This window comes from Lynx canadensis, chromosome B3 (assembly GCF_007474595.2).
Source record: "Lynx canadensis isolate LIC74 chromosome B3, mLynCan4.pri.v2, whole genome shotgun sequence".
Classification (NCBI taxonomy): domain Eukaryota; kingdom Metazoa; phylum Chordata; class Mammalia; order Carnivora; family Felidae; genus Lynx; species Lynx canadensis.
In genome coordinates, this window is record NC_044308.2 from 3804020 (window position 1) to 3829117 (window position 25098).

General features: G+C 48.6%; 1 protein-coding gene across 2 annotated transcripts in view; it reads left to right on the forward strand.

The window, feature by feature from the left end:
- Nucleotides 1–25098, forward strand: part of HOMER2 (homer scaffold protein 2) — a 93161-nt gene that overhangs the window by 27011 nt on the left and 41052 nt on the right. For both annotated transcript variants that reach the window (XM_030317282.2, XM_032593556.1), the window contains exon 2: nucleotides 24189–24345. In XM_030317282.2, the coding sequence (XP_030173142.1) occupies nucleotides 24189–24345 (157 nt within the window). The remainder of the gene's footprint in view (nucleotides 1–24188; nucleotides 24346–25098) is intronic.

Genomic DNA, 25098 nt, shown 5'->3' on the forward strand with positions numbered 1-25098 from the left:
AGGACGAGCGTACTTACTGGCAGAGTCCAGGCTGGGAGAGCGGGCTGGTTGGTGTTGTGGGAGTGAAGTCTGCGCTGGTCTGGCGTGGCCCCGGGGCGGGTGGATGGTGTTCCAAGCCGTGGTACTAGGAGTGATCAGCTGGGGCGAGCATGTGGAGTGCCAGGGCATCAAGGAGTCAGGAGTCAGGAAGAGCCAGCGAAATAAACTTCTCATCAGATAGAACGGAGGCAGGATACTAGTAAGGCTCTGAGCGAAAAGCATTTGTTAACTATTGAAAACAAAAATTTCATATCCAGTGTGGTCGACTGAAAAACGCCCCCCCCCCCCCGTAGATATTCCATCCCAGCCTCTGCAACCTGTAGATGTGACCATGTATGATAAAAGGGTCTTTGCGGATTGGATTAAAGTAGGGTCTTGAGATGGGGAATTATTTGGAGATGCTAAGCTGAGGGCTTTGAGCCTGGAGGAGGGTAGACATTGGTTCTTCCCCAGAGCCTCTGGGGGGAGCACGGCCCTCCTGGCATTGCAGTTGTAGTCCGGAGACATTGACTGCGGCCGTCTGGCCTCTTCACTGTGAGAAAATAGGGTCCTGTTGTTTAAAGCCACCAAGTTCTGATTTGTTGCAGTGGCCCTAGGGAACTGACACACCTTGCCAAACCAGTCAGGTATAAAGGCAGTTACATTTAAAAAAAAAATTTTTTTTTTTAACATTTATTTATTTTTGAGACAGAGAGAGACAGAGCATGAATGGGGGAGGGGCAGAGAGAGAATCGGAAGCAGGCTCCAGGCTCTGAGCCATCAGCCTAGAGCCCCACGCGGGGCTCGAACTCACGGACCATCATATCGTGACCTGAGCTGAAGTCGGACGCTCAACCGACTGAGCCACCCAGGCGCCCCTTACATTTTTTTTTAGTTTATGTTTTGAGAGAGAGAGAAAGAGCACGAGCAGGGGAGGGGCAGAGAGAGAGGGAGACACAGAATCCAAGGGAGGCTACAGGCCCTGAGCTGTCAGCACAGAGCCCGACGTGGGGCTCGAACTCACAAACCGCGAGATCACAACCTGAGCCAAAGTCGGACGCTTAAACCACCTGAGCCATTCAGGCGCCCCATAAAGACAGTTACAGATGTGCAGGTCCTTAAGGGTTGCTTCCCACTCATTTTGAGTGTCCACACCAGCAAAACAAGGGTGAAAACAACCCTGAAGGAGGCAGTGGGAGGCAGAGAGATTTGGTGGCTTCCAGGAGTCCAGAGAAAAGAACTCCCAGACAGACGGCTGTCAGCGGGCCTCCGCAGCACCTGGTACAAGTTAGAACTGAGAGTCGTTGGTTCCAAGAATAATATCTTCAGGACAGACACTGAAATGGATTCCAGATGATGGACAGAACGCACAAGAAGCTGGAAGACAGTAGGGTTGTGGGGGATGGGCTATGTTTCTTTCTCTCAGTAGGAAAAAGAAGGCAACAGAAAACCCCACAAAAAAATAAAAACAGCCACCAGCATGTCTTATTCCAAATATGAGGCACACTAAGATATTGCCTGCTTTTATTAAAAAAAATTTTTTTTAAGTAAACTCTATGCCCAACACGGGCTTGAACTCACGACTCCAAGATCAAGAGTCGCATGCTCTACCCACTGAGCCAGCCAGGCGCCCCTATACTGCCTGTGTTTTGAACGGTTGGGAGAGCACGAACAAGCTTCTCTTTGACCTTGATTCTGGGAGCTTTTTTTCTTTGAGGAGCACTTGGCTGTTGACATTGGAACTGTACAGGAAGAAATATGAGCCTAGCACATTTCTTGGCTCTGCAGGGAACAATATTTGTATAGTCACAATGTTCTCTTTTTCAGGTGGTTACACCGTACTCTCGAGTTAATTTATGGACTTAACGCTTCCGGGTACTGGCCGTTCCATATAACTTCTGGTTGACCTTTTTGTAAATAAGGCTGGAATCTGAGGTCCACTCGACCCATGGAGCCTCTTTGCTGGAAGAGTTGGAGAACTGAATTGTTACCCTAGGAATGTACCATCATGCATGGGGAGGGCAGAGGCCTCCCGTGCAAGAGTGGTGGCCCAGTGCTGAAGGGAGGGTGGCTCCTTACTGTGCTGGGCACCAGGCCAGCCACCGAACGTGCCCGTGGCCTTCTGATCCTGTATTGCTGAGAGCGGCCTGGTGCTTTCCGGAGCAGGGGCCTGTGGGGGGGAAGGAATGTTGGGGGGCGCTTGGGGGCTGACTTGTGGGTCTGCGGGTCTGGTACAGATGGGAGAGACCTGAGCTTATTTATGTACCGACAGAAAGGATCCAGACACAGAAAGACGCTATACTCATCAAGTTTGGCGTTTCCCAGTCTTTTTTCACGTCACGGACACATGGCATGTATCTGAATGGCACACGGGTAAAAGGGCGAGACCAGTCATGGTCAGAAGTGACCCCCCGGGCGTTCCAGTTGTCCCAGGCTCAGCTCTGCACCCGGAGGCTCGAGGAGATCTCCTTGTCAACAGGCTCTTTGCTCTCAGCCCAAGGACAGGCGAAAGGCGCTCCTTTCTTCAGATACCTTCTGCATATCTGCCGTGTGGCAGCTACTGGACGCAAGTATGAGGTGTTTCGTGACCACCCGGAGATGGACGCCCTCGGGATTGTACGCTGCACGGTCATTTGCAAGCCGGCTCAGCGCGGCCGTGCCCCGTTTGAGGACACGGCTCGCAAGGAGGCTGAGGGCCCCGGCTGCGGGGTGCAGCAGGTCCCCGGGTCTCTGGCTTGCCGGTGGATCTGCTGGTGGGAGTCCCTGAACAGGGCTGCCAGGAGAGCTGCTGGCAGGAGAGATGCCGGCAGAGATCAGCCGAGGCACCTGAGCCGCAGGTACAGATGCCTCTCGATGCCCTGGAAGTGAGCGTGTGGAAACAGTCCCTGGAGAAGAACTGGGAAGGAGCATGCCCCCCTGCTAAGAGGGGCTGCTTCTCGAGTAGTAAACGGAAACAAGGCTGGGGTGGGAGGGCAATCTGAGTGCCCCGACGAGATCGCGCCACCCTACAGGGTCCCTGGCAAACACCTCTGGTGGCCACACCTGAGTCCCAGTACCCGTACCCTCGGGTGTCGGCTTTCTGTGCTCCGTGCTCGCCTGGAGTGGGCGCGGTGAGCGCGGTGGGGGAGGGTGGTACCGCATTCGCGTCTTGTCCCCCCCCGGCCAACTGTTGGATCTTTGAAGGGCTCTACGAGCGCAGTGGAGTGGACGTGTGGGTGACGCGGGCTCCAACAGCCCTGCCAGCTCCCGGCCCCCTGGGTTTTCTTTGGGGATTCTCCACGATACCCGCAGGGAGGGGGGTGCACCTGTCCTGCAGGCTGGCTCCCTCCTGCAGAGCTTTGTCCTCAGCAGCTGTCCCAGGGCTGACCGCAGGGACCAGAAGAGGCCTGTTTTGGGGCCCCACCCCTGTCCTTTTGAACCAGACGAGCTGGTTTACACTTTTGCCCTTGACGATTGTGGGACATAACGGGTTTTGCCTTGCTGGGCACGAGTGATAGAATTTCCACGTCACATCAAAGCCAGAGAATGTAGTTTAGCGAATGTTTTCGACCTGCCGCACGCGTGGGACTGCGTGGGGGAGGTGCCCTGTTCCTGCGCATCCATGTGTCCGAGTAAGCTCTTGCGGCTCTAGAACAATGGGTTTATTTTTATTTTCTAGATTTTCTTCCCTCAAGACATCCAGTGCTTCAGCCTTGTAGTTAAGTTCTGAAGGTGTCGTTTTCTCCCGTGTGTGTGCACACGGGGGCCTTGTTCCTGCCCCCAAGGGACAGATCCACCCCACCCCTACTGCCCCTCCCCCTTCACCCACCCCACCCCTCCCCAGTCCCTTTCCCCTCTGCCTCCCCCTACCCCCACTGCCCCTCCCCCTTCCCCACAACCCTTCCCCTAGTCCCCTCCCCCTCCCCTTCCATTCCCCTTTCCCCCCCTCACCCCTCTTCCCCACTGCTTGCACCCCCTGGGTGCACCTCCAGTGTCCTTGGGCACAAAGGGAAGTGGCTGTCCAGCCATTCCCACCCGGGGGCCTGGGAGAGCAGGGACAGTTGTCCCCACGTCTCATTATTTCCCCGAGACAAAGGGCAACTGTTCAGCCCCCACCGCTGGAGCTGGTAACTAATGTACCTTGTCTTTGGCTGGAATCCTATCAATCCTTGAGGCCACCTTGGTGAAATCCTGCTGATTAGAAAGCTATTTGGCAGTTTTATGTGACTTTGATCAATAAGGATAAGAGAAAACAGATTTTTCTTTCATAAATACTGCCTGGAAGGCCAAAATCTTTCAATAGATGAGGTCCACGGGGAAGATACAAATAATAAATGAGTACTTCCTGGTCACGAGGTTGGAAACCAGTGAGTTAACTGTGAGGTAGAATCAAGCCCAAATAATAACGAAAAAATGAGGGCTCTGGATCTTTCGAGAGCAGCCCATGGTTTGGGAGATACTCAGCCAAGCACCTGGGGGCTCAGAGGGCACCTTGGGGGCTCAGTTCCCTTGGTGCCAAATTCCCAACCAGCTTCTGTCATCTCTGTCCCCTTGCTATCTAAACTTTTTTAAAAACCACTTTGTTGGTGGGGCGCCTGGGTGGCTCAGTCTGTTAAGCGTCCGACTCTGGACTTCGTCTCAGGTCATGATCTCATGGTTTGTGAGTTCAAGCCCCAAGTTAGACTCTGTGTGGTGCAGAGCCTGCTTGGGATTCATTCATTCATTCATTCATTCATTCATTCTCTCTCTCTTCTCTCTCTCCCCCCTTCTCTCTCTGCCCCTCCCCAGGTCATGCTCCCTCCCCTGCCCCTGTAAATAAACGTAAACCAACCACTTTACTGAGGTATCATTGACCTGCAAGAAACTGTACATATTTAATGTATACAACTTAATGAGCCTGGAGATACATACACACCATGGAACTGTCACCACTATCTGTGCCATAAATATTTCCATTCCTTCCAAAAACTTCTTTCTTCTTCATCATCATCATCCTTATTATTTGTGTGTGTGTGTGTGCACGCACACTAAGAAGTTACCGTAAGTCTACCCTCTTTGCAAATTTCCAAGTCTACAATGTCATTTTGTTAACCACAGGCACTGTGCTGTAGAAAGTTCTTGCCTGGCTCCCTCTGTCAGCTGGTGCTGGGGCCCTCTCACACCTGTCTTATTTGGTCCACGTGGTTGTACATTTGACCTTTGGCTGGGGAAGCAAGAGACACCATTTCACATTGTGTGCCGTCAATAAACCTGTTCTCTGTCCTGCCAGAGAAGACTCCAGATGCATAGCCACCATGCCACAGTCTTTCTCCTGCGCACACAGGTGCTCCAAACACAGACAGGTAGGAGCTCCCTGGATTCTGAGGCAGCGGCCGTGACTTGTTTCCTGGGGGTATTCTTAGTGCCCAGCCCAGCCCTCTTACGTAGCTGCAGAGTAAATATTTGTTAAGTAGATATGTATTTATATTAGTATTCGTATTTGTAAGAATGGGAGCACAGTATGATGCTGTTTTGTGACCTTGTCTTTTCTCTCAATACTGTGTCCTTAGCATCCACAGTCCTAGTATTGGCTAGCTTTTGTGGGAGTCCTGGAACCTACAAGGTTGTTGGGGTTTTTTCCTTAATTTTCTCTTCTCTTCTCTCCTTCCTTCCTTCCTTCCTTCCTTCCTTCCTTCCTTCCTTCCTTCCTTCCTTCCTCCCGTTGTTTGTTTTGTTTTCTCTGAAGCAAGAGATTTTGAGTGACATTCAAATCCTCCAAGGTCTAGATAGTTCTGTTCAGAAGGATCTGGGACTCTGCCACAGTTGATGGCCTCCTGATTTTGTAACTTCTGGGTGTAAATCATTGAACTGTGATGAAATAGAGAATGAATCATAATGGATAAAGAAAAAAGGAACATCTTTCCATCTTAGTAAGTAGGCACTTATGGCTTGTAAAGGTTGAATGGTATTTGTTGCATGGATATGTGGTTCTTTATTTAGCGAGTGCCTTGGATTATTCACGAGGTTTTTTGCATGTATGTGTGTTTATTTTCATTTTCCATAGACAGTACTTCAGTGGCCGTCCTTTTGCCTGAGTATCTTTGCATACCCTCCTTCGTTGCCCCTGAGCAGATTCGTAGAAGCGAATGCTTGGCTTCTGGAGTGGACAGTTTTAAGGCTTGGGCTGCATCAAGTTATACGCAAAAGAGACAGATGCATTCCACTCAGCCTGGATTTTTAACAAAATCTTTTATTATTTTTAAAATTTTTTAATAAGTTTATTATTTTTGAGAGAGCATAAGCACAAGCAGGGGAGGGGCAGAGAGAGAGAGAGAGAGAGAGAGAGAGAGAGGCACAGAATCCAAAGCAGGCTCCAGGCTCTGAGCTGCCAGCACAGAGCCCGATGAGGGGCTCCTTAACCATTTTTAGGTGTGCAGTTTGGGGGCGTGACACACGTTCATTCTGCTACGTGACCGTCACTACTGCCCATCTCAGAACTTCGCAGCCCGAGATTGATTTTTTTTCCCTATTCTTTCTAATTTGTAGCTGAAAGGCTCTCATTTTCGTTCACTGTGCCTCTTCGACCGAGAAGATGTAACTTGTTACCACGCGCTGTGGACGCGTGTCTCTTCGGGCCGTCTTCGGTCCTCATCCGTGGCTCCGTGGAGCCATTCAGTGCCGTGGGCCATCCCGCCTGGAACCTCTGTGCCCACAGGCGTCGGCCTTAGCCACCTTCTTCGCTGCTTTCGTCTGTCCCTCTCTGCTTGCTCAGCTTCCGCACTTCACCTGCCCGTCAGTGCTTGCTGTTCAGTTTCCTCTGCGCCTTTGCGCGGTTCTCCACCTGCTGTTCCCACCCCATCCTCATGAGGACACCATTCCCCACCCCTCCAGCCCCCCCAGGGGCCGTGCCTCACACTCTGCGGTCATGGTAAAATAGGATAAAGTTCACCATTTTAACTATTTCTAAACGTATTTGCAATTCAGCGCCATCGAAAACATTCACCGGGCTCTGCACCTGTCACTACCATCCGCCTCCAGGACTTTTTCATCTTCCCAGATAGAAATTCTGCCCCCAGTAAACAGTAACTCCCCACCCCTCTCTCCTCCCAGCCCCTGGCACCCACCGTTCTACTTTCTCTCGTGATGAACTTGACTTTTTGATTCACATAAGTGGAATCATACAGTTTTGTTTTGTTTTGAGACAGAGAGAAAATGAGCAGGGGAGAGGGGCAGAGACAGGGAGAGAGAGAATCCCCAGCAGGCTCCATCCACAGCAAGGAGCCTGATGTGGGGCTCGATCCCACCACCCTGGGATTATCACCTGCGTCGAAATCAAGAGTCAGATACTCAGCTGAGCCACTGAGGCACCCCACAGGTTTTTAGCCTGTTGTGTCTCGCTTAGCATAACGTTTTCAGGACTCGTCTGTGTTGTAGCATGTGTCAGGACCGCGTCCCTTTTATGTCTAAATACTGAACACTGGAGGACGAGGGTCTGTTTGAATCCCTGCTTTCAGTTCTCCCGGGTGTGTGCCTAGATGTGGAGCTGCTGGGTCCTGTGATAATTCTGCGTTTAACTTTTTGGAGCAAACCTTTTTCCACGTGCTCTGCACACTTTGTGAATAAATGGCGAGAAAAGAGATGGCAGCTGAGACCTCCCAGGGCACCAGGCTGAGGGACTGTGCTGCGCGGGGACCCTGAACGTGGGAGTGTGGACGAAGGGTCCAGGCAGGGGCGGGGGCAAGACCTGGTTCCTAAGGCTGCACAGCTTGGCTGTGTGATCGTCCGTCTGTCCTTAGTTTACTCTTCCGAGCAGTGGCTTCTGTGTCTCTAAGGAAGGTGGCCCCTGAGTGCTACTTGCCGGGATGAAATACCAGAAGCGAGGACAGTCGCCGAGATGAGGGGATGGGAGGGCTGTGTGCTCTGGGCTGTGGGTCCCCGCTTAGACTGTTGGGCCCTGCTGGCAGGCACCTTTGGCCGGGAGCAGCTGGGGCATTTCCAGCTGCAAAAGGGAGGTTCTAGAAGGATCTGGAGCTCTCCTCTCCTTGCGGCTCAAGCCTCCACACGATGGTCAGAGTAACTTCGAGGCAAAGGAAGAAAAGTGGAGGTGCTCCCTGAGCACTGGGTGCTTCTGTCGGTCTCCATCCCCAGGGCACAGGGATATGCTGAGCTGTAACTCTGTCCAGGCCACTCCAGACCAGCACAGAATGGCAGCACCCGGAAGGGCATCTTCCTAGCCTTGAGATGAGGCCTCCCCACTGTCTACAGGTTGGCCTGCGTGTCCCCAGGTTGCCTTATGGAAAAACCATTGGCTGCACTGTTGATTGAACTCCTTTCTTGGCACTCTCTAAACCCTGCCTCTCTGTGTTTTCCGTGTTTCTAAAAGCACGCAAAAAATTCTCCTGTTGGGGCGCCTGGGTGGCGCAGTCGGTTAAGCGTCCGACTTCAGCCAGGTCACGATCTCGCGGTCCGTGAGTTCGAGCCCCGCGTCAGGCTCTGGGCTGATGGCTCAGAGCCTGGAGCCTGCTTCCGATTCTGTGTCTCCCTCTCTCTCTGCGCCTCCCCCGTTCATGCTCTGTCTCTCTCTGTCCCAAAAATAAATAAACGTTGAAAAAAAAAAATTCTCCTGTTAATAAGAGACTTTGAAATAGGCAGTCTGGCTCCTTCCTTGGCCACCAGCAACCAAGAAAAGCAGTGGAGTGGGCACACCTCTGTCTCCTCGGGGTGGATGTCCACGAGTATCCTTCTAGAATGTGCTAAGTATCTGTTAGCCTCTACTCCCACCCACTAGGATGACTGTAATCAAAAAGGCAATAACAGGTCGCCTGGGCGGCCCAGTGGTTCCATGTCTGACTGTTGATTTCGGTTTAGGTCATGATCTCACGGTTCTTGAGTGGGAGCCCCGTGTCAGGCTCCATTCTCTCAGCAGAAGGCTCTCTGAATTGCAAGCTCTCTGCTTGGAATTCTCTCTCTTCCCATCTCTCTCTGCCCTTCCCCTGCTTGTGCTCCTTCTCTCTCTCTCTCTCTCTCTCTCTCTCTCAAATAAATAAATAAACTTAACAACAACAACAAAAACGATTAAAAAAAAACACCTGAAAAAGGCAGTAACAAGTGCTGGGCAGGAGGTGGACAAATCGGAACCCTCCTACGCTGCTGGCGGGGGCAGCAGGATGGTGCGGCCTCTTGGAAGTCAGCCTGGCGGCTCCTCAAAGAGTTAAGCATAGCGTTACCCTGTGACCCTGCAATTCCACTCCTAGATGCGTATGTACCCAGAGCCAAGAACACATCTGCGCACGTAAACGTAGGACGCAAGCAATGCCTAGCAGCGTTATTTATAAGGGCCGAAAGGTGGAAACGGTGCAAATGCGCACCCACCGATGAACGGGGAAACAAAAAGGGTCTGTATCCATACAGCGGATAAACGTTCAGCCAAAAAGACAGGTGAAGTATTGATGCGTGCTACAATATGGGTGAACCTTGGAAACACTGTGCTCCGTGAAAAAAGCCACACACCGTATGATTGGATTTATATGAAATGTCCAGAACAGGCGAATCCATGGAGACAGAAAGTAGATGAGCGGTTGCCTGGGGCTGGGAGGAGGGACAACGGGAGAAGTGAGGACGGGATTTGGGGGGAGGGTGACGGAAATGCTCTGAAATGAAAGAGCGGTGGTGCTGTACAATCCTGTGAATCAGCTAAGACCCCTGGAACTGTGCACAGGGGGAGTGTTATGGTGTCTGAATTACAACTCGATAACAATAACGGAAAAACTATCCGTTGTTTATATGAAATTTAAATTTAGCCAGAAATCCTGTATTGTGTGTGTGTGTGTGTGTGTGTATACGCACGTGCACATGCACGCGCACGTGTGCTTGCCAAATCTGGCACCTCTATAATTGCCACCTGTTTTTCTAGACACAGTTTTTTGTAATACACGAAATATCTAATAGCCTGAGAGAGCAATTGATAGTGTAAATGGAAACATCACAAATGTGCTTTTGAGGTATATCTGCACCTTAATTTTATTTTTTAATGTTTAATGTTTATTATTATGTTAAGAATGTTATTATTAATGTTTAATGTTATTTATTTTGAGAGACAGAGTCCGAGCGGGGGAGGGGCAGAGAGAGAGGGAGACACAGACCCTGAAGCAGGTTCCAGGCTCTAAGCTGTCAGCGCAGAGCCCGAGGTGGGGCTCGAACCCACAAACTGTGAGATCATGACCTGAGCTGAAGTCGGACGCTTAACCGACTGAGCCACCCAGGCGTCCAACCCCCCGGTTTTAATGTTATTTATTTGTTTGTTTGTTTATTTATTTTTAATTTTTTTCTAATGTTTTTCTCTTTTTTTTCTTTTTTTTCTTTTTTCTTTTATATTTAAAAAAATTTTTTTAAACGTTTATTTATTTTTGAGACAGAGAGAGACAGAGCATGAACGGGGGAGGGTCAGAGAGAGAGAGGGAGATACAGAATCGGAAATAGGCTCCAGGCTCTGAGCTGTCAGCACAGAGCCCGACACGGGGCTTGAACTCACGGACTGCGAGATCATGACCTGAGCCGAAGTCGGACGCTTATCCGACTGAGCCACCCAGGCGCCCCTAATGTTTATTTATTTTAAGGAAATAGAGATAGAGCATGAACAGGGAGGGGCAGAGAGAGACACAGAATCTGAAACGGGCTCCAGGCTCTGAGCTGTCAGTGCAGATCCCAACGTGGGGCTCGAACTCACAAACCACGAGGTCGTGACCTGAGTTGTAGTCGAACGCTTAACTGACTGAGCCACCCAGGCGCCCCCCCCCCCCCAGTTTTAATTTTAAATAGGAGTGAATCCTAAGATAACAATAGCTTTTTTCCTCCCAAACCCGAATTCAGAGGAGTAGCCACACATTCAGCGAGGGTTGGCTTCTTGAGCTGGTCCTAGAATACTGACTTTGCTACCCAGGAATGTGAAGGGGAAATGATGAACCATTCAAGCAGTTTGCCAGGACTCAGACTAATTGACCAGTAAAGGAGAAAACCAGTCTCAGACTCCTACATTTTTTAAACTTGAAAACGTTTTTTAAATTGTGAAAGCACACAGTCACTCTTTTTGAAGATTTTTTGTTGAATTTGATGATCACAGGAGAGACAGCTAGGTTCCGTTTGGGCGAGCGGAGCTAAAGTGGAAAAGGGATCATGTTCCCTGCATCGTTATATTCAGAGTGAGGGGACTCGTCCCAGGTCCCACGGGCAGGGCCAGCAGCCCCTGCTCCAGGGCCCTCGCCTGGTCCCCCTCCTGCCTCGTAGGAAGAGAGACCACCCAGTCTGAAGTTTGAAAGAGCCCCTCTACTTTCTCAACATTGTCCCCTGACGGGACAGAAATGAGATAAAATCCAACCCTATTATGTCCCTGAGACAAATCTTTTAAATCTTTTCAGTCCACCGTTCAGATACCTGTCATTTTGCTTTCCTTTCCCAGAAAAGGTGGGGCGCGTGGTAGCTCTCAATAGACGTGAAACCAAATGGTTGTGGGGTGACCCCGAGGACTTTTTTTGAGCTCCAGGACTTTGCTGCTGCCTCCCTGGTTGCGTTGTCTGTGTCCTCCTTTCTCCCTGTGGGCGTTCTGAGTACTCTCATCGACCCAGTGGGCTCCCCAGCATAGTCTAACCCCGCAGCGTCACCCCGGAAACGGAGCCCGTCGGCCTTCCAGCGTCTCGGCCAGATGGTCCGCGGGCAAGGTGCTCAGCACAGTGCGGACATCCCTCAACTGCCCCAGCCAGGAAACTCGGCCTCTGGGGCGTCCTTCTCCCTGTTTTCTTCCACATTTGATGTTGAAACAAAACCGAACCGATAAACAAAAAAAAACCCAAAGGAGTGGTATTGCAGTTTGAATCAGGTATGGTACAATTCAGTTATATAAAATACACAATTCATTGATTTTTTTTTTTTTTAATATTCAGAACTTGCACAGACATCCACACCATCTAATTTTAGAACATTTTTATCCCTCCTTAAAGAAACCCAGAACCCGTGTGGGGCACCTGGGTGGCTCAGTCGGTTAAGTATCCAACTTCGGCTCAGGTCAAGATCTCACAGTTCATGGGTTCCGGCCCCGCGTCGGGCTCTCAGATGAGATCTGTCAGCACAGCGCCTGCTGCAGAGTCCGCTTCGGATCCTCCGTCCCTCTTTCTCTCTCTGCCCCCCCCCCCCCCGCTTGTCCTCCCTCCCTCCATCCCTCCGTGTCTCTCTCTCTCTCTTTCAAAATAAACTTAAAAAAAAAAAACGTTAAAAAAAAAAAAAAAAGAAACCCAGAACCCATTAGCTGTCACTCCACGTTCTCCCCATTTGTACTATAGACCAATAAAAAAGCCCTCAGCATTTAAAATTGAGAACGCTGTTCTTCCCGTCCTTTAAGAAAGATCCCATCTGCCGTGATCGGGCATAACGTTGCCAAGTCATACCCTCATACCAGGTGTGGCGTGCAGCCTCCTGTATTTTGTTTCCATCGCGGTGTAATATGGGACTCTGTGCGCAGATGCATTATAGCGAAGGGAAGAGAAACTGCTGCTTCGGCAGTATTTTGTGCTCTCCTGAATTAGCTGTCCCAGGGTTCATTAATCGTTAGGACTTGGGCAGCTTGCCACCTGGCTTTTTAGAAATCATCACTTGGATGTATTCCGATTCTTGGCTTGGTGTTCGCAGTACATGAATCACAGAACTCTGCTTTTTTGTTTAGAACTCCCTTTTCTCCTGATAGATTCAGACGGGGTGAGTTTTGATAGCACAAATGCTCCCTCGGTATGCCACATAACGGAATAAAATCACGAATACGTGTTAAAATCCTCAGACAGTGTTACCTTCCAGAGACAGAATGTGAACAGAAGGTGCCCATCGATGTGAAGGCCAGTTTGCAAGTGGGGGTCGCTCGCTCCCGTGTGGTTCCAGTGACGGACACTGCTGCACTCACAGTTCCCGGGTGACGTCCAGCAGTCTGGGGTAGAGAATACCATTTCTTTTTTTTTGTTTTAATTTTTATTTAAATTCCAGTTAACATACAGGGTAATATTAGTTTCAGATACACAATAGAGTAATTCAACATTTCCATGCACTGCCTGGTGCTCATCACAAGTGCACTCTTTTTTTTTTTAAGGTTTATTTTTGAGAGAGAGGGAGACAGAGCACGAGCAGGGGAAGGACAGAGAGAGGGAGACACAGAATCGGAAGCAGGCTCCAGGCTCTGAGCAGTCAGCACAGAGCCTCGTGCGGGGCTCGAACTCACTAACTGAGAGATCATGACCTGAGCCGAAGTCAGACGCTGAGCCAACTGAGCCGCCCAGGCACCCCTAGTGCACTCCTTAATCCCCATCACCTATTTTACCCATCCCCTCACCCACCTCCCCTCTGCTACCCAGTAATTTGTTCTTTAAAGTCAGGAGTCTGTTTCTTGGCTTGTCTCTTTTTCTTTGTTTATTTTCTTTCTTCAGTTCCACGTATAAGTGAAATCGCATGGTGTTTGTCTTTCTCTGACTTATTTCGCTTAGCGTAACCCTCTCTAGCTCCATCCGTGTCATTGCAAATGCCAAGGTTTCATTATTTTTTGTGGCTGAGTAATACTCCGTTGTGTTTATACCACACCTTCTTTATCCGTTCATCTGTCGACGGACACTTGGGCTGCTTCCATAGTTTGATAATGCTGCTGTAAACATTGGAGTGTGGGACGCCCGGGTGGCTTAGTCGGTTGAGCATTCGGCTCTTTATTTCTGCTCAGCTCATGGTCTTGGCGCCCGTGGGATTGAGCCCCGTGTTGGGCTCTGCGCTGACCGTGGAGCCTGCTTGGGATTGTCTCTCTCTCCTTTTCCCTCTGCCCCTCCCCTGATTGTGCTCTTTCTCTCTGTCTCTTTTTCTCAACAACAACAGCATTGGAGTGCATGTGCCCCTTCAAATCAGCATTTTTGTATCCTTTGGATAAACACCTAGTAGTGCGATTGCTAGGTCGTAGGGTAGTTCATCAGTGTCTTAGAGTTTTCAGAGAGGTGTTTTTGTTTTTTTTTTTTCTTTTTTTCCCAGCAGTTCTTTAACAAGATTTATTTCTGGAGTATCATCATTTTTGTCAGTTTTGCCTATGACACATTTTTAAAGTAAATTTTTTCAGTTATACATACAAAAAAGTGCATACATAAATTGTAAGTGTAAAACCCAGCTCAGGGAGTTTTCACAAAGTGAGCACAACCACACATCCATCACTCAGATGAAGATAGAGAACATCTCTTGCACTCCAGAAGCTTCTCTCGTGTCCCTTTCAGTTGAGAGCCGAGTGAGTTTTGTTGTACTTTCTGTCTTAATCCTGCCCTTGGTCTTGTCTTCCCATAACCTGTTTTCCTGCCCTGCACCCCAGAGAAGCTCCCCACCCTACCCCATGCACATATTTGACTCCCACACCAGCTCTGCTTTTCTGAAACTCTGCCTCTTCTCCTCACTGGCGAGATCCCCACCCGCCGCTCGGGACCACCACCCCTCTCGGAGACTCCTGGCCCTTTTGGATCGGGATTGTCCCTCTGGGGCAGCCCACAGCCTGTGAACCAGTCCTGGAGCTTCGTCAACCCCACATCACAGGGGGACCCACCGAGAACGTGTGCGGAGAGCCCCGGAAAACCGTCAGGCCCTCGGGGATATAAGGCGGTGTTGTTAAGAAAGCCTGCCAGCATTCATCGGGGTCACTTGCCTCATCTCTGATGTAAATGTGACCCAAAAAGGGAACCCCCAGTCGGTGGAGGAGGAGGGTTTGTGACAAATGTGACTTACGTGAGATCTCTCGTTTATCAGGTTTGTTAATCCGGGCAGTTTGGGGGCAGGCAGAAATAACTTGAATAGAATGGGTCCCCTGTGACCTGCTTGTCAGTGCTCAGACCGGGCGAGGACACAGACTTCTGGCTAGCGTCAGCAGGTGCACGTTCACCCCAGGGAGCCCCTAATCCTTTGTCGTCATGGGATAACGGGGAGCGAGTCCCATGCCCCCACTGATGAGCGATTCTGCCTGCATCATGCTTAATTCCTCGGACTTCTGTTTCTTCCTTTTTAAAAAAAATGTTTTTTAATTTTATCTTTTTAATTTACATCCAAATGAGTTAGCATACAGTGCAACAATGATTTCAGGAGTAGATTCCTTGATGCCCCTTACCCATTTAGCCCCTCCCCCTCCCCCCACCCCTCCAGTAACCCTCTGTTCTCCATATTTAAGAGTCTCTTCTGTTTTGTAGCCCCCCTGTTTTTATATTATTTTTGTTTCCCTTCCCTTATGTTCATCTGTTTTGTCTCTTAAAGTCCTCATATGAGTGAAGTCATATGATGTTTGTCTTTCTCTGACTAATTTCACTTAGCATAATACCCTCCAGTTCCATCCATGTAGTTGCAAATGGCAAGATTTCATTCTTTTTGGTTGCTGAGTAATACTCCATTGTATATATATATATACCACATTTTCTTTATCCATTCATGCATCAATGGACATTTGGGCTCTTTCCATACTTTGGCTATTGTCGATAGCACTAGCTGTAAACGTTGGGGTGCATGTGTCCCTTCGAAACAGCACACCTGTATCCCTTGGATAAATACCTAGCAGTGCAGTTGCTGGGTCATAGGGTAGTTCTAATTTTAATTTTTTGAGGAACCTCCATACTGTTTTCCAGAGTGGCTGCACCAGCTTGCATTCCCACCAGCAGTGCAAAAGAGATCCTCTTTCTCCGCATCCTTGCCAACATCTGCTGCTGCCTGAATTGTTCATGTTAGCCATTCTGACAGGTGTGAGGTGGTATCTCATCATGGTTTTGATTTGTATTTCCCTGATGGTGAGTGATGTGGAGCATTTTTTCATGTGTCGGTTGGCCATCTGGATGTCTTCCTTGGAGAAGTGTCTGTTCATGTCTTTTGCCCATTTCTTCACTGGATTATTTGTTTCTTGGGTGTTGAGTTTGACAAGTTCTTTATAGGTTTTGGATACTAACCCTTTATCTGATGTGTCATTTGCAAATATCTTCTCCCATTCTGTCGGTTGCCTTTTAGTTTTGCTGATTGTTTCCTTCGCTGTGCAGAAGCTTTTTATTTTGATGAGGTGCCAATAGTTCATTTTTGCTTTTGTTTCCCTTGCCTCCGGAGACGTGTTGAGTAAGAAGTTACTGCGGCCCAGGTCAAAGAGGTTTTTGCCTGCTTTCTGCTCTAGGATTTTGATGGCCTCCTGTCTTATGTTTAGGTTTTTCATCCATTTTGAGTTTATTTGGTGTCTGGTGTAAGAAAGTGGTCCAGGTTCAGTTTTCTTCATGTCGCTGCCCAGTTTTCCCAGCACCACTTGCTGAAGAGACTGTCTTTCTTCCGTTGGATATTCTTTCCAGCTTTGTCAAAGATTAGTTGGCCATACGTTTGTGGGTCTATTTCTGGGTTGTCTATTCTGTTCCATTGATCTGAGTGCCTGTTTTTGTGCCACTCGGACTTCTGTTTCTAACACTGTTCCATTGCATCAATGTGTTTCTTTGCTCCGTACCTCCTTGTTACATGGGCTGTAACTTTATAATAATATATTTCAGTATCTGATAGGGCCGAATCTCCTCATTGCTCTTCATTTTCAGAATCTGCTTGGCTGTCTTCATACGGTGAGTTTTCCACATGAATAACCCTATCTAGTTCTAAATATATTCCTGTTGATCATTGTGACAAATGTATGTATTAATTTAGGGATGATAGACAGCTTTCTGTTCACTTGTCCTATTTAAGAGCAGAACGTGTCTTATTAAAGTTTGCTTTTGTGTGCCTTTAGAAGTTCTTGGGATGCCTGTGTGGCTCAGTCAGTTGGGCGTCCGACTTTGGCTCAGGTCGTGATCTCACAGTTTGTTGGTTCGAGCCCCGTGTCGGGCTCTGAACTGACAGCTCGGATCCTGGAGCCTGCTTTGGATTCTGTGTCTCCTTTTCACTCTGCCCCTACCCTGCTCATGCTCTGTCTCTCTCAAAAATAAATTAAAATTTTTTTTAATTAAAAAAAAAAGTTCTTAATTTTGTTGAGGGGCAGAAAGAGAAAGAGAATCTTAAGCAGCCTCCATGCTTGGGGCAGAGCTTGACCCTGGGTTCGATCCCACAACTGTGAGATTATGACCTGAGCTGAAATCAAGATGCTTAACTGACTGAGCCACCCAGGTTCCCCTAGAAGTTCTTAATTTTTTTTAATACACTTTGTGCATACCTCTTCAATAGATTCCTACACATGGTATGCTTTTGGTTGCTACTGTCCATGGGATCTTTAAAAAAAACCCATTAGGGGCGCCTGGGTGGCGCAGTCGGTTAAGCGTCCGACTTCAGCCAGGTCACGATCTCGCGGTCCGTGAGTTCGAGCCCCGCGTCAGGCTCTGGGCTGATGGCTCAGAGCCTGGAGCCTGTTTCCGATTCTGTGTCTCCCTCTTTCTCTGCCCCTCCCCCGTTCATGCTCTGTCTCTCTCTGTCCCAAAAATAAATAAACGTTGAAAAAAAAAATTTAAAAAAAACCCATTATATCACCTATGTGGTAAGGCTGTTGGTTTTATTTTTCGACAATTTTATAATTAGTCATCTTGCTGAATTTTATTATTCATATTCACTTGATTTTCAGCTGATTCTCCTGGGTGTTCTAGGTGTGCAGTCATATTATCTGCAAACAACAATCACTTTACTATGTTATATTTACTATGGGGCTTTTGTACGAAAGTAGAACCATGGGATGCCCATGAGTTAGAGTCTTTGCGTGGAAGAATGCACTAGAGGACCTTTTGTCCGTTATCTCCTTTTTTACCCTCTCTGTGTGCTAGGCTTTGGAAATTTGAGACTGCCAGCTAGCACCTTATGAACCATCTAGAGCAAAGTCTAGGAGCCAAGTGAGCCAGTTCTGCTGGTCCCTGTGACAGATGCTCAGTCCCGAACCCGTGTCCTGGGGCACAGATGAGACGTCTCGCGGTGCTCTGATGGGACTTGACGGATGAATAGAAGCTTCTGGCCAGCCAAGCAGGGGAGGAAGTATGGGCTCAAGGCAGGTCACGTGCACATGCACATTGGAAATGCAGGTGATTCGGAAGTGCCCGCAGGAAAACAGCAGGGCCGTCTGGGGTGGCTCACCGGGGGCTTGCAGACCACGTTAGCACAACTGGAGTGGGTCCGAGGGAGCGTAGAACCGGGGAAGGTGTTTGCATCGGGGCAGACCCTACCTTACTGTCCTCTGAGCTTGAGGGCAGGCCTTTCTCTTGGTGTTGTGTGAGTGGTGTTGCAGGGGTTCAAGACCCAAGGTAGCTAAACTAGTTAGGGCATCCTATGAGACTCTGAAACTGTTTAAATAGCTGTAACATAATGCCTGGATGCTTTGTTTTCATTCAAATCAAACAGAAGTAGGAATAATAAGAATCATGAGGTTTTACAGATTCATCTCAGAAAAAAGCTGAGCATTGCCAGTGAAGGATTATGATACATTAAAACATCATTTTTCTTTCTTTCTTCCTTTTTTTTTTTCTTGCAAAAACTGGTCCTGCCAGTTCTTTGCAGAATTATCTTACACGGAGCCAGGAATTGTTCAAAGCGGGAGTCTCTGCTGAGTGGGTTTCATATCCCAAACATACATATGTTGCACAGAGTGTCTAATTATTCTTGGGGACAATTACTGTCAGGTTCCAAAATGTGTTCAATAAGCAGCAATTGGTGTTTATTCAGCTCTAAAAAGACTGTGCGAGGGAACAGTAGGTTATATTGTCTGCCTAAAGAAACGTTTTTGCCATCCGGAAACATCTGCTTTCTATTTAAAGCGCTGGAGAACGAATGGGAGTATTTTTGAAATACACTCCCTAACCATGGAACACCAAAGAAAGGAGAATAAAATTGGGTATGAAGGTAGTTTCTGTTCTCTGATACGCACTCCCCTCAGCTTTTCCCTGCTGGGAGGGAAAGGCGGCCTCCCGGGTTGGAAAGTTCTGCTTCTCTTGAATTTTTCTATTTATACTGATTTGCACACTTACAGGAACTGACTTCTGTGCCCTAGTTCCAGCATTTTCGTTTTTTTCAGGGGATCTCTCAGAGCTGGGGTCTGCATTTCTGAATTCTACGGTCAGGTTTATAGACTCCCCGGATTTTGCCCATAAAGATGTAAGGATTTGTGGTATATAGTAAACTTTCTATGAAGGTCAATGTATTAGTTATCTTTTGCTGTGCAATAAGTTGTCACAAACTTAGCAGCTTAAAACAAAACCCTTGCTCTGGATCTAGAGTCTGGGCATGGCTTAAGTGGGTCCTCTGGGTCTCTTAGGAGATGTCGTTAAGGTGTCAATGGGGGCTGAGATCTCATCTGAAGACTCAACCGTGGAAAGATCTGACCTCAAGCTTCTAAGCAGTTTGGGCAGAATTTTAGTTCCCTGGGCATGTTGGACTGAGAGCCTCATTTCTTCTCTGGCTGTTGGCTGAAGGCCACTCTCCGTTCTGCAATTGGGGGTCTCCCCAGCACGGCGACTTGCTTCACCAATGCCATCAAGAGAGTCAAGAGAATCTGCTAGCAAGACAGAAGCTACGATCCTATGTAGCTTACTTGCACAATGATGTCCCATCACCTTTGCCATATTCTTCTGGTTAAAAGCAAGTCACAGGTTACCCTCCCTCCCCCACCCCCACTGTCCTGTGCTCAAGGGAAGGGGCTTACATAAAGGCGTGATTACGAGGAGGTGGGGATGGTTGGGAACCACATCAAAAGCTGCCTCTTGCAGGGGTGCCTGGGTGGCTCAGTCGGTTAAGCGTCCAAATTCAACTCAGGTCTTGATCTCGCAGTTTGTGAGTTCAAGCCCCGCGTCAGGCTCTGTGCTGCCAGCTCGGAGCCTGGAGCCCGCTTTGGATTCTGTGTCTCCCTCTGTCCCTGTCCCTCCCATGCTCATGCTCTGTCTCTCTGTCTCTCAATAATAAATAAACATAAAAAAAAAAAGTAAAGAAAAAAAAGCTGCCTCTTGCAGACAGCTATTATTTTAGAGAGTGTGGCATAATGATTAAGAGGGAGGGTGACCATGTTACTTAGAGCCGACTTCAAATCTCAGGTCTGCTGCTTACAGTGTAGCCCAAGGCAGGTCCTTGGCCTCTCTCAGCCCCCATTTCCCCACCTGGGCCCCCCCCCCCCCCCCCCCCAGCCAGAGAATTGCTGTGCTCCTAAAGGAGAGGTCACATGTCAAAACCAGCAGATGGTAAGTAGTCATTAATGTTAACTGCTGGCTTTTTTTCCCCAATCCTTCCCTGCCCCCCCTCCCCGCCTTTTTTTAAAATACCATTAGATTTTTGAATTTTAGAAGAATTAAATGGAACTGCCCACTGGCCTCAGGCTTGGTTATTCACGTGGAAATCTCAGTATCGTGGGTAGTTTCCTGGGTGTAAAGCTGCTACCAGGCCGGCTGGCTTTCCCAGGACTGAGGAAGGCAGGTCCTGGGCTCTCCCCGCTCTGCCCTGCAGAGACCTGACCACGGCGAGCAGGGCTGCGGCCACTGAGGGCGTGGTCAGCTGGGTCCGCTGTGCATTTCCGACACACTTGGCGTTCTGGGTGGGGCCCCCAGGGTGACCCACGATGGCTATGGCCCATCCCCAGAGCTGAGCGGGCAGATGTGGAGTTGGGGCATCTTCCTGTCCGTGTGTTCACCTTGACCTGAATCACGCCATGCACATGACTCTCCTCTTTTGCTTATCCCTGGTCAGGAGCTCTCCCGTCTCTTGTCTGTCTGTTCCTCCCACCCCACCTCTGTTCGCTTTGCTCTCCTCACTTCCTCTCTCCTGCAGGCCTCAGGGACACAGGGTGCTTGCAGGAGATCACTGCTTGGCCACATAAGCTGCACCCCCGTCTCTGCCCAGAGCACTCCTGCCTCACCGAGCATCTCCCCACCCTTTGCACCCCAAGTTCCTGTTCTTGGTGTCACCGTAGTCCCCTTCAGGCTGAGGGAGGAAGTGTTCGAGTCATTCCGTGTCATTCAAAGTTAGCTGTGTCTTTCTGGAGGAGAGATGCCAGCTGTGGGGTCACTTTTTTCATCTTTTTATCTAGATCACCTGCTATGTCTGATGTGCGTATCTCCCCATTTTCTTTGGGGGTAAAAATCACCTGGAGCTCTTGTTAAAAACAGAGCTACCCAGGAGCGCCTGGGTGGCTCAGTCGGTTGAGCGCCCAGCTCTTGATTTGGGCTCCGGTCATGATCTCACAGTTCCTGAGTTTGAGCCTGGCATTGGGTTCTGCTCTGAGAGCACAGAGTCTGCTTGGGATTCTCTGTCCCCTCCCACTCACCCTGTCCCCAACCCCCCAGCTGCTTCTCCCCTGTTCATTCTCTCTCTCTCAAAATAAACTTAAAAAAGAAATAGACCTACCTAGCTCCTCCCCCTAGAGCCAGGTTTCTGGGGGGTGGGGAGTGGGGTAGGTTGGGGCTCAAGATCTTGGTGTTTTTTTTTTTTAATGTGTATTTATTTTTGAGACAGAGACAGAGCATGAACAGGGGAGGGTCAGAGAGAGGGAGACACAGAATCTGAAGCAGGCTCCAGGCTCTGAGCTGTCAGCATAGAGCCCGACGCGGGGCTTGAACTCATGGACTACAAGATCATGACCTGAGCTGAAGTCAGATGCTCAACTGACTGAGCCACCCAGGCGCCCCGGGGATCTTGTATTTTTATTAAGTGCCCCAGCTAATTTTATCAGAGGTTTAGGAAACACTGGTCTAATGGTGCTAAAGCCCGGACCCAATCCCTCTTCCTCAGTGTGGAGGACACGAGGGCAAGTCTGAAAGCCGAGCCCTTCCCCAGCGAGGGCTCCTGCCTGACCCCCAGGCCCCTGCCCGCTTGTTCCCCCTCGGTGCCAGGGAGGCGTGGACTTCAGCGCAGTGTGGTTATTTTCTCTTATCGAAGTACAATTGGCATATCGCACTGTGTGAGTTTCAGGTGTATACCGTGATTGGATATGTGTACACATTGCATGATTTCTTTGAAAACCTTTTCTGTGGTTTCTGCCCTTTCCGTCAGCCCCTCTTCTTGCGTGTGCACGAGAATGCCATGTGAACAAGTGTTTTCCTTTATGGTGTTGTGCTTAGATGATTCGCAAAACATGGTGCCGGGGCCGACAGCACAGCTGGGGGATCCAGATGTCAGACTTCCCCACGTGGACGTGATTAGCAGCGCTTGCAGTCGGGTGCATGCGCACACACTCCCCCGCAGGCTGGCCCCTGGTGACAGCAGAGGCGGGAAATTACAATGAGAATATCCCTTTTGTTTCCACACGCAGTCCGCCTGCCGCTGGAAGGGTGTCAGTTTGGGAATGGGTTGGGGGGGGGGGTTGAGGGAAGACAGATGTCCTAGTAATCCACACCCCCAGGGACACATGTCCTGCTCTGGGATCTAAAAGGGAGTTTTCGGGGGGGGGGGGCAGTGAATGCTTCTGTTGGTTCTTCTGGAAAGCTGGCCTCTCGATTAACAGGTACATCGAGGTGGCACGCACAGCATGCCCTTGGCTTTTATTCTCCCAGAACAACAGTCATGAAAATCTTTCTGCATTTGTCTACAGTCGATGGCCGATGCTGATATTCATGGTGATGTTCTGTATTCTTTGCATGAGGCTCAAGTAGTAAATTGCTTTTCTAGGAAGAAGTTTCTCTTCTAAGAAAGAGCTTTCTTTCCAGTAATGAGCCTTCTATAGGCAGGATGGATTCAAAGCCTGCTTTGCCTGAAACCACTCTGTCTAGAGACCAGACTACTTAAAATTCATTTTCTCCTTTTGATTTTTTTTTTTTTTTTTTTTTTACCCATTTGTCACGTCCTACTGTTTTATGTCGTCTCTTTTGGCATTGTCGGGATTTTGAAAACTCGTCCTAAGTTACCTTTTGGTTTTGTTTTTATCTCTAGTAAATGCTTATTACACTTGCAGCATTTTATGAATGATGGGGCTATCTTTACATCCTGCTGGCTTTTTCCCCCATCTTATTTTAAACACTTAAAGGATTTTTTTTAAGTTTATTTATTTTGAGAGAGGAAAAGCATGTGTGCATACATGAGCAGAGGAGGGGCAGAGAGAGAGAGAGAGAGGAGAGAGAGAACCCCAACCCCATGGGTTTGAACCGTGAGCCAAATTAAGAGTCAGATGCTCAATCGACTCAGCCACCCAGGCGCCCCTGAACACCTTAAGGATTTTTGAGCCAGTTTGCCTGAAGACTGTTTCTTTAAAATTAGGTATATTCTGCAATGAGGCCGTGTTTGATTTTTACCTTACTTTGTGAGGCAGATACCTTAAAATATGAATTGCAGTATAATACATTATGGTTTTTATCCATCTGCCTTATTTCTTGATGCTTATTGTCAAGATCGAATTAATTCCCCACTTGTCAGAAAGAAACCTGGATAGTGTGCTCATTTGGTTAATAATCACATTAGGGGCGCCTGGGTGGCTCAGTCGGTTGGGCATCCGACTTTGGCTCAGGTCATGATCTCGCAGTGCGTGGGTTCAAGCCCCGCGTCGGGCTCCGTGCCGACAGCTCAGAGCCTGGAGCCTGCTTCAGATTCTGTGTCTCTCTCTCTCTCTCTCTCTGCCCCTCTCCCACTCACGCTCTGCCTTTGTCTCTCTCTCAAAAATAAATAAAGATTAAAAAAAAACATGCAAAGAATCACATTAAAAATTTACAAACGTGCAGAGGGAAAAAGCAACAACAGTGATACGGAGGCAAGAATAGCAAAAGAGGTGGGTTTCATGACTTTAAAACTCAAAAAGGTTTATAAGTTGGAAACAAAACTTGAAAGCTCAGTCCATTACGAATGAAGCCATCATTCATAAAATGCTGCGGATTTGAGAAGTACTCATAGAAATATAACAACCAAGCTGCAAAGTGGATTACAGAATGCTAAAATGGTGGCAGAATCCTCCAAAATAAATGTGTCGCAAAATCCCCAAGAGGACAACAGGCTGCCAGGAAAAGAGCCGGCCTGCGGCAGGATGCAGAACACTGGACTAGGAGTGGCATTTAAGGCAAATTGTTCGTTAGGACAGTCGCCCTGAAGCCTCAGTGTGCGGGGTTTCAGTGCCTCCTCTGCTGGGGTCTCTTTTTCCTCTTATTTTCATTGTCCTCATGCATATGTATCTTTGCCAGTAAGCTATGAAAATCTCTGGGGGCCACAGGGGGGGCCAGCAGTCACTAGCGACACACGAGGCCGTCTTCCCTCAACTCACGCGCGCTTCTCTCCTCTCGCAGAGAACAGCCTATCTTCACCACGCGGGCGCACGTCTTCCAGATCGACCCCAGCACCAAGAAGAACTGGGTGCCTGCAAGCAAGCAGGCGGTCACCGTTTCCTACTTCTACGATGTCACCAGGAACAGCTATCGCATCATCAGCGTGGATGGAGCCAAGGTACCACCCCAGAGGCTGATTTTAACATCCTCCATTCCTTCCTTCTCATCAAAAGCAGATAGGTTTGAGAGTGGAGGGGAAAGGGTGCACCGGATCCTAATGCTTAACGCAAATGCTGCTGTTAAAATCACAACGTTGGTATAGTCACACAGCCTGCTTTTTTTTTTTTTTTTTCATTTAAAATTATGGTAAGTGAAAAAAGAAAAAAAAAAAGATTTCCCTGTTACCACATTGGCTTTGTAAGTGGTGTTTTAATGCCTGTGTAATGGCTCCACTGAGGTCCCGTAATGTTCTCAATCTCTCCCCTTCTGGTTGCATATGTAAGTAGCTTCCAGTTTTTTACTGTTACAGATAATGAGCATCTTCTTTTTTTTTAATTTTGTTAATGTTTATTTATTTTTGAGAGAGAGAGACACAGAGTGTGAGCAGGGGAAGAACAAAGAGAGAGGAAAACACAGAATCCGAAGCAGGTTCCAGGCTCCAAGCTGTCAGCACAGAGCCTGACACGGGGCTCGAACTCACAAGCCGTGAGATCATGACCTGAGCTGGAGTCAGATGCTTAACGAACTGAGCCACCCAGGCGCCCCTAATGAGCATCTTTATGCAACAAATACTCTCACTCATTCAGCACATACCTAGTGCTTTCTTGTGGATATTTCCTTAGGATGGATTCCCAAAAGTAATATTATAGGCCGAGATATTAACTATGGCTTATGATGGACGTGACCAAATTCTTTCTGAAGAGTCCCTTCT